The 12,521-nt window shown below is 43.3% G+C and overlaps 1 protein-coding gene across 1 annotated transcript in view; it reads right to left on the reverse strand.

The window, feature by feature from the left end:
* Positions 1-12,521, reverse strand: part of LOC129709397 (histone-lysine N-methyltransferase SETD1B-like) — a 96,222-nt gene that overhangs the window by 25,264 nt on the left and 58,437 nt on the right. Inside the window, 1 exon segment of the mRNA XM_055655724.1 lies at positions 608-790. Within this exon segment, the coding sequence (XP_055511699.1) occupies positions 608-790 (183 nt within the window).

The following is a 12,521-nucleotide window of genomic DNA, read 5'->3' on the forward strand; positions in this document are numbered from 1 at the left end:
GGCTGGTCATCCACAATCAGTACCCCGTTCCTGCATTCTCCCCATATCCCTTGACTCCACTATCTTTAAGAGCTCTATCCAACTCTCTCTTTAAAGCATCCAGAGAACCAGCCTTCACCACCCTCTGAGGCAGATAATTTCACAGCCTCACATCTGTCCGTGTGAAAAAGTATTTCCTCATCTCCGTTCTAGATGGCTTATCCCTTTTTCTTGAACTGTGGCCCCTGGTTCTGGACTCCTCCAACATCGGGAACATGTTTCCCGCAGATGCTGGTTTAAACCAAAGATAGACACAAAAAGCTGGAGTAACTCAGCGGGACAGGCAGCATCTCTTGAGAGAAGGAATGGGTGACGTTTCGGGACCGAGAATGGTATTGTGTGACCTCTTAAAAACCGAAAGGGAAAGTCCACTCTCTGGGGACCCTGGTTGTGAAAGTTTTAGTGTAGAGCAAATGTCATTTTAGTTACTTTCCAAAGTTTCATGAAAGCACTTTCTTCAGTCTATAATTTTATGAATTCTTCAAATATTGGAAAGAGAAAGACAAAATTGCTATAATATATTTCATGAAATCACTGTTATCGTTTTGTGCTCACATGTTCCACTTACCTTGAAGGATGGTAATCTGATCGCCCCTCTCAGCCCCATCCCCAGTCCCATGCCTTCATAGCCAAGCCCTTCTCCTTTGGGCCAGGTCTCCAACAGACACGTTGACGTCGGCGCTGGTTCCTTAGGCTTTGGTCTCTCCTCATCTTTACTTTGATCTGCTGATTTTACTGGTGTCTGTGAAGCCTGAGGAAAGAAATTGTGATTTTGTTAGGAAAAATTCTCAAACCACACAACATTTCTGAGGCTGAAAACAATGTATTCTGAAATCGGAAAAGCATATTCTAATAAGCAATTTTGGAATTCTGAAAAATACAAGGAATCACGGGATTTGTCAAAGTTCATTCGTGATAAAGAAAAAGCAAACAAAGTACTGGCTGCGTAAACAGTGTATAAATTGTTAACTATTCTACCAATGAATTCATCTAGAATTCTGTCAACTAATTAGCAGACAGGCTTCGCTCTTTTATGAACATTAATTCGATCTTATTTCTATCTCACTTCACAAACCCACCCTCTGGAAATCCGCAGAACCTCTCCCGGCAGCGTTGGAGGACATTCTCATTCTCTTTCTCTCTCGTTAATTACCGTGTAGGAAGGAACTGCAAATGTTGGTTTACACCGAAGGTAGACACAATGTGCTGGAGTAACTCAGCAGGTTTGAAGAAAAGGAATAGGTGATGTTTCGGCTCGAGACCCTTATCCAGAGATGTTACCTGACCCGTTGAGTTACTGCAGCATTTTGTGTGTATTCCCGTTGATGACTGGTGCTTGGCTTTCGCCGGCACCAAGTGGGTTAACCTACATCCACATAAGCTCATAAAATAAATCACCACCAATTGGTGCATTTCATAGTAATATCATCAACGTTGGCACTCCAGGGCGTTTGATGCTTTGTAATATCTTGGTTCTGGTTTGTACCCCAAGGCCTTTCTCTTCCTGTGAGTAGCCCCCACCATCTAGCATGTCATCACCCCCGCCCAAACTTCGATAATAATGCCGAGAAATTGGCCCTCTCATGCACGTTTTTGTCACATGCAATTTGTGCACATTAGATTGTCATTGCTGAGATATCTGCATGGACCAGTGGAGAAGGGAGAAATAGTGTTGCTAAATCCAGTAACAATTCAACACCGCCGGAGACCCGGGTTCGATTCTGACTACGGATGAAACGCAGGTCTGTACACATGCAGCAGCTCAGCTGCCGAGAATGTTTACCTCGAGTGACCCATGACGTGGGGCATGTCCAGTTGAAATACTGAACTCACTTATTGGAGTTATTACCCACCAATATTACCGATTCTGTGAATTTGCTGTTCATTGGAATAAAAACTGATGTCTCGCGGCCGGGGTCCTTGGGGTTTTAAATGCTCTCTGGTGCAGCCTGAGCCTTATTTTGAAGCAATTTTGCACCAAATCTATGACCAATATTTCAGAAATAATTTTGATTGAGTCAAGAGTAATTAGTGGGTGGAATGGGGTCATTGTTGGATAATTTGTTTTAAATCAAGAATTGAAGTTGTCCTTTAATAATCAAGTTGTACTGTTGTAAAATGTTATGTAAAATGTTATAAAGGAGCATGCAAAAACTGCAAATAAAATACTGTACGTTTTTGCAGTAAAGAAAACCTATTTTTAGAAAATGTTTTGGGTGTTGATTTGATTGCCGGTTACTGTTCGACTGTGTTAGTGTGTGCAGTGCACCTTTAATGGTCCTCCCAACCTAACAACTTCACATCACATCAATTTCAACATGGAATAGTGATGTGAATACAAAATTTAGTTTGACTTCAATTTCCATCATGAAAATTAAATGGTGCATTTACATTACTATGATCGCTTTCAAACTAACTTATTTTACTGTCATACTATTATAACAAATTCTAGTTCCATGATGACTCATAAACAAGATCACAAATTGGCTTTTGAATTCTCAAACACGTGATTGTGAATAATTGCAGTTACCAAGTTTCACCGAGCATTTACGTATTTTGATTGCTGAAAATCAGTATTTTGTTGGGGAAATCGGTATTTCTCACATAAATGGAATAGAACATACTTCATAGAAATTGTATTTTTGAAAAGCAGTATTTTGCATGCAACCTCTGTTTTCCCAAACATCAGTATGGAATACTGAAAATCAGTACTACTGAATGGTGAAACCATATTTGAAATATGAATTTATAATTCTTGATTTTGATTCAATCATATCCTTATTATAACTATACTACTCTGTTACTCTGATCTTGGATGTGATTGTGAGTGTGTGTGTGTGTGTGTGTGTGTATATGTGTGTGTGTGTGTGTGTGTGTGTGTGTGTGTGTGTGTGTGTGTGTGTGTGTGTGTGTGTGTGTGTATGTGTGTGTGTGTGTGTGTGTGTGTGTGTGTATTTATTTATTTGTTTGTGTGTTTTAACATCTTCTCGAAAAAACGACGTGCGAATGGGAATTTTGTTTACATATTCTGGTCGAGATTTACCTCCTGGATTCCGAAATCGGTTTACTTGTAAATTTTGTGCTTTATTTCTTGAGTTATTAATAAAAATGATCACAAATCCAATCAAACTTTGAAATCAAAACGTCTGTTTTCGCGGATGACGTGACAATGGATCTGCCTGCCTACAGTATGCTAGCGCTGCGACTGACATCACCTCCCACCCCTCTCCCGTTGTTCAAAGGTCACCATGTTGACTGAAGACTGCGTCAGCCCTTCGGTCGGTGCTCCTTTGGTCGACACTCTCTCGCCCGCCCGCTCGCTCGTCGGGGCTCGCTCCTCGGGGCTCTCCCCCTCCTCTCTCTGTCCCTCCCCTCTCTCCCCCATTCCCCTCCCTGGGTCCCACTTGGTCTAGTAACTATTAAAAGTGTGATCTTGGATGTGTGTGTGTGTTTGTTCGTGTGTGCGTTTGTTTGTGTATAATCACATATGCTCGAAAAAACAATGCGCTAATGGTTACATTTTTACATATTCCAGTAGAGATTTTTCCCCTGGAGTCCAAAATCGCCTTATCCAAAAATTTCATGATTTATTTCTCGAATTATTTATGAAAATCTTCAAAAATCTGACAAACTTTGAAGTCTGCGGCGTCTTGCTCGCGCTGCGAATGTCATCACCCCCTCCCCACCCCTCCTCCTTTGGTCGACGCCCGCTCCCCGCTGCCCCTCTCCCCCCTTCTCTCCCTCCCCTCCTCTCCTGCTTCCTCGCTCCCCCTCCTCTCGCCCCCCCCCCTCCCCTTCTCTCCTCCCCCCCCCCCCCCAGTCGCCACGCCAGCAGCACCCCAAGAAGCAGCTCCAGGTCGCCCCAAGGAGCCGCTCAAGCGGCGGGTTGGTGAAGGCGGATTGCGGTGCTCGCACTCCAACCTCAGCTGCCGCTTCTCCTGAGCTTGCTCGGGCTTGGACAGTTTCCTCAAGCACTGTAGACTCGAGACCGAGGTGATAGAGAACCTGGCCAGGGAGAAGTTTGCCACCGACGCCGAATTCAAAAGTCTTGCCCTCAAGTTTTGCAGCGCGAGCTGCCCAGACTCGGAGAGGGAGCAGTGATAGCGGCAACGAGCCGCCCCGGGGGAAGAACAAGCCTCTGCCCTCTCGGTCATCGAGCGCAACGCCAGGATTCATCCAGTGGCTGTTTGGCTGCAAGAGGGCCAAGGTTCCCTCTGTCCTGGTGTAGAATTAAAAAATATTGCGCTCCAATTTTTAAATTTCTTTTCCACTCTGGATTTTTTTTTTACCCTGGGAAAAAATGGGGGGTGCGACCGCACCCATTGCACCCCCTCTTCGGACGGCCATGCACTATTAAATCACCAGTTTATGAACTTGCACGAGGATAAGATTACAGAAATGACAAGTTTGCTGCCTTTAATGTGTCCAGTACAGAGGTCTAGTGGTCCATCACATTTAATTCTGATTATTCTTTCCAATGAGCTGGGGCTTTGACTGGACAGTTAAAAGTTAATCACACTAATAGACAATAGGTGCAGCAGTAGTCCATTTGGCCCTTCGAGCCAGCACTGCCATTCAATGTGATCATGGCTGATCATTCCCAATCAGTACCCCGTTCCTGCCTTCTCCCCATATCCCCTGACTCCGCTATTTTTAAGAGCCCTATCTAGCTCGCTCTTGAAAGCATCCAGAGAACCTGCCTCTACCGGCCTCTGAGGCAGAGAATTCCACAGACTCACCACTTTCTGTGAGAAAAAGTGTTTCCTCGTCTCCGTTCTAAATGGCTTATTCCTTATTCTTAAACTGTGTGTGGCCCCTGGTTCTGGACTCCCCCAACATCGGGAACATGTTTCCTGCCTCTGGCGTGTTCAAGCCCTTAACAATCTTAGATGTTTCAATGAGATCCCCTCTCATCCTTCTAAACTCCAGAGTGTACAAGCCCAGCAGCTCCATTCTCTCAGCACATGACAGTCCCGCCTACTAATGTGGGAAGAGAATGACTTCCATATAGGAGGTCAGGGGGAGGTGGGGGGGGGGGGGGGGGGGGTAAGAATACTGAGTGAATAAACTGGCCGTTTTTTTTATATACACACAGCCAGTTTTCCAGTATCTTACTTCCAGGTTTCTTCATTTAAATTCCTAAAACTGCCATTGTGTGATTTGGATCAATTTTATCACCAAGCAAGCATGCCTCTACTTCCTTAGAAGTGTTAGGAAGTTGGGCAAGTCCCCAACAACTCTCACCAACATCTACAGATGCGTCGTAGAAAGCATGTTATCAGAATGCATCACAACATGGTTTGGGAACAACTCCATCCAAGACTGCAAGAAATTGCAGAGAATTGTGGATGCAGCCCAGACCTCCCTTCCATTGACCCCATCTACACTTCACGCTGCCTCGGCAAGGCCACCTGCACAATCAAGAACCAGTCTCACCCAGTCTCCCCTCTCCCATCAGGCAAGAGGCATAGATGTGTGAAAACGCACATTTCTAGTTTCAGGGACAGTTTCTTCCCAGCTCTAATTAGGCAATTGAATCATCCTCTCAACAACACAGGGAGGTCCTGAGCAACTATCTACCTCACTGGAGACCCTCGGAATATCTTTTACTGGACTTTATCTTTCACTAAATGTTATTCCTTTATCATGGATGGCTCGATTGTAATAACATAGTCTTTCTGCTGAGTGGTTTGCACGCAACAAAAGTTTTTCACTGTACCTCGGTACACATGACAATAAACTAAGCTAGGCTTACGGATTAAATTAAACAAGCAAGTTATTTAGCTATTCTTAATGTCTGATAAAGATGCATGATATGTATTTAAATAAAACAATAAATAATGTGTATGAAGGAATACCCGAGTAATTCATATAATTGTTAGATTGACTGGCGGATACAGTATGGAATCAGGCCTTTCAGCCCATTGAGTCTACGCTAACCATTCATCACCCATTTACACTAGTTCTATATTATGTCACATTTGCCTCTACTCCACACACACTTAGGGCAATTTGCAGAGGCCAATTAACCTACAAACCTGCACGTCTCTGGGATGTGTGAGGAGACCGGTGCACCCGGAAGGGCCTGAGCTTGGTCTTGCCGATATACAGAAGTTGACACCTGGAACAGCGGATACAGTAGATGAGGTTGGAGGAGATGCAAGTGAACCTCTGCCTGACTGGCAAGCAAATATCACCAGTGGGTGGCCCAGTGGTGCACAAGATAGTTTAGTTTAGAGAGATACAGCATGAAAACAGGCCCTTCGACCCACTAAGTCCATGCTGACAGATCACCCATTCACAGTAGTTCTATGTTAATCCTCTTTCCAACTCGTATCACAATATGAACAATTCACAGAGGCCAATTGACCAACAAACCTGCATGACTTTGGGATGTGAGAGGAAACCGGAGCATCCAAAGGAAACCCATGCAGTCACAGGGAGAACGTGCAAACTCCACTAAGACAGCAACCAAGGTCAAGAACAAAAAAGGATCTCAGGCATTGTGAGGCAGCGGCTCTACCAGCTGCGCCAACGTGCCACCGCACAATTTAAAATTGTGCCACAATTAACACAAACTCAAATACGTTTCATGGAATTATTTCCTTGACAGGCTTGTTTGAATGGTCAGTTTTGTTTACTTTCTGATGTCATCCAGATGATTGTGCTGTAACACAATCTCATTCTGACACTAGCAGTCCACAAAGTCGAGATCAGGCTGACTGAGAGAGAAATAACTCACAAGAGTGGGTCACATCTGCGATTAATACATGTTCTGACAAACTATGAAATAATCATTGCCAACAGAAAATAGTTTAATACTGCATTAAAATAACAAAACTGTATTTTTATTGTCCGTTTCTTCTACAGAAAATAATGCTGCAACTATGGGTATAAATCCAAGATGTCTGCACCAGGCATAGTCACATTAACACTAATTTTCCCATCCCCAATCTCACCTTGATGTATATAAAACAAGGGACATACAAGTGTAAGGTACGTCACGGCATAATTCACTGAGACACTAGGCCTGTCACACTTACGTTTCTTGGCTGACTTGCAGACTCCATAATAATGCCTGTTTCTGACTAACACTGTTTATGTACAGAATGTTTTAGTTTGAACAGGATTCCAGAACTTTCCATATGCAAATGAAGCTTACAATTCTAAAGAAACATCATTTTTGACAAGAAAGGGCAAAAGGAACAAAATTATCAGGCAAAATAAGAGAAAAAAGTGCTGGAATAACTCAACGGGTCGGGCAGCAAAGGTTCAAAGTGTAGGCAGGAACTGCAGATGCTTTGTGACACTGAAGATAGTCACAAATTGCTGGAGTAACTCAGTGAGACAGGCAGCATCTCTGGTGAGAAGGAATGGGTGAAGTTTCGGGTCGAGACCCTTCTTTAGACCATGGTTCAATGGTTCTTTATTGTCACGTATATGTACTGTAGAGTGAAATTATTCTTCGCACAGCACAAATATGCAGTCACCATATTTAGGCGAGATTTACAATGAAAAAATGTCTAAATGTATGTTCGATGTACTGGATCGTAGATGTTCGATGTACCTGAGCCCGGTAAACCCTAGGCTGCTGCAGGGCCTCCTCCATCGCCCTCGACAGGTCTGGCCTGCAAACCAACGTACCTTTTCTCTCGCGACTACCGGGGGTGCCTCCCGCAGCTGTCCTTGAAGGCCCTGGAGGCAATATCCCGATCCCTCTCCTACCAGCCCACTCCCTGCATCTGTCATTGCCAGTGGCTCCCTCCTCCTTAACTCCCTGGTCTTCAGAGCCGGGCTCGGCAGTTTTCTTCGTGGCGGCGAACCAGAGCTGCCGCTCCACGTGGCTGCGCGTGGCCCGTTGGGTCCATCCTTGTTCTCGGTGGCTTGCCGCAAACATCCCAGAGGACATTGAGCCCATTTTCTCTGGAGAGCATGGGTTGGTGACATTTCGGTCGGGACCCTTCTTCTGACCCAAACCAAACAGGTCCCGACCCGAAACATCACCTATCTATGTCCTCTACAGGTGCTGCTTGACCCGTCGAGTTACTCCAGCACTTTGTGTCCTTTTTTGTAAATCGGTGTCTGCCAGTCCTTGCATCTAACTTTGTCGAGTAGAGTCTTTTAATGAGACTTTCTGCAATTCACATTAGATAAGTGATATGCTCATAGAGGAAGGCACCAGGGTGCCTTTCATTAAACTACGAATTGTTGCCAGGCGAGTTTCCTAGCTACCTCCAGCATGTTCTTACTAAGTCTTCCTCTTATGTCCATTTAGACTCTGGCAATGACTGAGCAGACCTTACCCTTCTTGGACTGTGGCACCGATGGAGAGTTTGAAAGTTGTGTGACATTGGGATGACCTACAGGCAGGTTTTACACTGGAGGGTGCAGGCAGAGAGGTCCAAGAAAATGAATCTGGCTGCATTCAATAATACAATATTACTGGAGCCTGATATTGAAACCTACTTGGCTGAAACCTTCACTAACTCACTTCTGTTCTTTCTTTCTGTGCGCTTCCATTTATTCTAGTATTGGATTTGTCCCTGTTTTTCCAAACTTCCTTCCTAAAATCCTCCATCTCCCTACATCTTGGTCATCTTCAAATGCATTATCAAAACCTTTTATGTCTTCAAGATGCCCCAGGTGAAACTGGAACAAGAGAATGACTCAATGCATAGAGACTGGTTTATCTAGCTCACTGTCATGTTATACATAAAGAATGCAGCAAATCCATAATTTATCTGTATTTCCTCGTTTTGCAATTCAATTAATCCCTGTCATTAACAAATAGCACATTTTTAAATTCCATTTTCAGATTTCTCTGTTGTTTGATATTCAGCTAAACATTGGCGAGATAATGGTCAAATCATTCAAGTTTCTTCTTTTCTACATTGATGTTAATGACGTATTGATGAAGTCTAAACATTAGTTCTGCTTTCATTTGGTTACAAAATAGTCAGCAGCATTATGCAGTATGAAGCTCACATAATGCAAAAACTATTTCCTATCAGTCGGGTCTTGTTTCTGAACAAGCACTTACCAGCTCATGTACACCATCAGCAATAAATTGTCCAGTTTTCAATCAATTATGTTGTTAATATATCAATGAATTTAAAGCCGCTGAACATGTTTGTACTGCATAGTGTATAATTTATTTCTGGTCTATGAAAAGTGCTGCGGTTATTAAATGGAATTATTTATCAATTGCCAGAATGAAACAAAATGGATCAACTGTTTAAGACGTGGTCGTTTATAAAAGCACAACACATGATCTTGGGGTGGGAGATTGCAACCTTCACGTGGTCCACCCTGTTTTAACGAATGAAATCAAACCGACGTGCACAAACAAACAGATCAAATAGAACAAGTTGACCTACAATTTTAGGCTGCGCATTCGAATATCACATGATCTTCATTTTAGTATCTTGCTTCTTTTCTAAATATTACCATCTGCCATGTTTATTTTGTTCATATTTAATATCTACGAAACATACTAAAAAATGAGCACCACACCCATCATATTTGACTCATTAAGACATTAGGCATTTGCAGTTCTTTCCTACACATTAGGCATTTCACCAGCAGATTTTCTCTGAATAAGTAAACATATGTTAATAAAGAAAGCAAAATAACTTGAGAGGTGCTATAAATTATCACATATGTTGATGGGGAGAGAGGGGGAAGAGAGGGAGAATAATGAAACTGATTTAACTGTATAAAAAGTAAAAATAAAAAGTAAAAATAAAAATTGTATTTTGTCACAAGTGTTAAAAATGCACTACTACATCTCCATGGATGGTGCCTGATCTGCTGAGTACTTCCAGCACTTTATGTTCACACTACACCTATAACAGCCACGTAATATAGAGCCAATCTGACAAGCTGAGCATAAAAGCAGTGTACGTTTATTATACTTTAACACTAGTGTTTGGCTCGACTGCAAAACTCTTAACAGCCAAGAAAAGAGGGATTTTTTGTCCATTTTATTTCTTCTAAATCAGAACTCCCTCAAAGAAACAGGAATGTAGGGTTAATCAAGTAGGTTTTTTTTCCCGAGAGATAGAACAAGTAGAGTGATGCTACGTGTTATATAGACTGCCTTTACTTTGCGATTCAACGGAACTGTTCTGCAACACATGATGATGGCAGATTCCACCGTCAACAATAAACACAAAGGCCACAGGTTTTAAAAATGCTGCCAAGCTGAAGAACAGACACACTAATGTCCTCCATAAAAAGTGTTAACTTATATGTATCTTTCCACATCTTGCAAACGGTAGGTGCCCAATGTAAAAAGTAATACTATTTCCTGCAGATAACTGTATATGTAAATATTTCAAATTGTAGTTAATTTAAGTTGGAAGTACCTTTTACAGAAAGAGCTAAGCAATACGAAACAACAAAACAGAAGCCAGGTGGTAATCTGGAAACATGAGCCGTAGTTGCTTGTAATTTGACTGGCTTTTCCTTGACTGTTATAATTGTCATTTCCCAGTCTCACACTAGATGGAGTGCTACCTACACATCAGTAGAAAAAAGGCAGGTACACAAAGATGCTGGAGAAACTCAGCGGGTGCAGCAGCATCTATGGAGCGAAGGAAATAGGCAACATTTCGGGCCGAAACCCTTCTTCAGATCGTAGAAAAAAGGCACAAAGTGCTGGAGTAATTCAGTGGGTTAGGCACCCTCTTTGGAGGGATAGGTGATGTTTCGGGTCAGAACCCTTCTTCATACTTAAAAATTCTGAAGAAGGGTTCCAACCCAAAACATCACCTGTTCCTTTTCTCCAGAGATGCTACCTGGCCCGCTGAATTATAATCTTCTGAGTTAATAATATATTCCGCATCATCCAGCTACTGGCTGCATTATAAAAAACATCTTATTTTTATAGCACTTAAAATACTAAACCATTCCATAGTGCTTCATGCATGTGCTATCTAACAATATTGGACACCACTCAGTATAAGGAAAGGTGACCAAAAACTTAGTTGAAGGAGTGGATTTCAAGGAGCATTTGAATCATGTTTAAGGAAAGAATTTCAAAGCTTGAGCCAGACAGCAATGAACATTGGAATCAAATGTTCATGTTCTCTGGCACGGTGAGGCAGCAGCTCTATCAGCTGTGCCACTGTGCTGCATGTTGTGAATATATTGAGAAAAGAGAAAGATTCCTAAATACAAAAGTCTTCAAGGAGTGTGGGGAGAGAGAGGTGAGATTCTTGGAGGTGGTAACATTTGGGCAGAATTTCTATTGCACTATCTCATCAGCCCATCATTTCAGCAAAACCATTTAAGATTCACAATCGGCCACAATCAAGAAATGCTTATCTTTGACTATAACATTGTTCAAAACATGATGAGACTGATATAGCTTCCCTTTCTGAAAAACAGGTGCCGAAGAATAACACTTGTTCAGAGATGTATGTAATTTCTACAAGGAGATTTGTTGAATGATCCATATCTGAAGTACGGTGGCACAGCAGTAGAGTTGCTGCCATAAATTGCCAGATACCCGGGTTCCATTCGGTGCTGTCTGTACGGAGTTTGTACGTTCTCCCAGTGACCTGCGTGGGTTTTCTCCTGCTGCTCCGGTTTCCCACCACACTCCGAAGACGTACAAGTTTGTAGGTTAATTGGCTTTGGTAAAATTGTAAATTGTCCCCAGTGTGTCCAGCATAGTGCTAGTGTGCAGGGATCGCAAGTTGGGCCAAAGGACCTGTATATCTGTAAACTAAACTAAACCTAATCTGATATGCAACATGAGAGAAATTAAAGTAATACCAAATTAAAATGGAACAAGATACAAGTCTGATGTAACGCAGTCAGCCTCTCTGCTCAGTCTGTCAGTGATAAGGCTGCCACTGTATTGTTGAAAGTACAATACAGCTGAATGGAATATTGAATGGAACACCAGCTGTTTGCTACACTGCCAACAAAGCGTGTTTCCTTGGTAAGAAAACATCTACCCATTAACCACTTAATAGGCCCAACTAATGATTATAACTGATTAAATACTTCCCCCCACATTGTAAACTAGATAAAAGTTCCAGATTTGAAAGGTCTGGAGTATCAATGAAATATTATCCTATTGAACCGACATTACCCAATGTGGGGTTGTCAAATTAATGCAATAAGGGGGAGAGGGGGGGAGGAGGAGGGGGGGGGGAGAGGAGAGGGGGGGGAGAGGAGAGGAGAGGGGGGGAGGAGAGGAGAGGGGGGGGGGAGGAGGAGGAGAGGAGGGGGGGAGGGGGAGGAGGGGAGGAGGGGAGGAGGGGGGAGGGGGGGGAAGGGGGGGGGGGGGAGGGGAGAGGGGGAGGGGAGGGGGAGGGGGAGAGGGGAGAGGGGAGAGAGGGGAGAGGGGAGGGGGAGAGGGGAGAGGGGAGAGGGGAGAGGGGGGAGAGGGGAGAGGGGAGAGGGGGGAGAGGGGAGAGGGAGGGAGAAAGTGATAGAGAGAGACGGTGAGAGAGAGAGAGAGACGGGGA

The sequence above is a fragment of the Leucoraja erinacea genome, chromosome 25 (genome assembly GCF_028641065.1).
Source record: "Leucoraja erinacea ecotype New England chromosome 25, Leri_hhj_1, whole genome shotgun sequence".
NCBI classification, from domain to species: Eukaryota; Metazoa; Chordata; class Chondrichthyes; order Rajiformes; family Rajidae; genus Leucoraja; species Leucoraja erinaceus.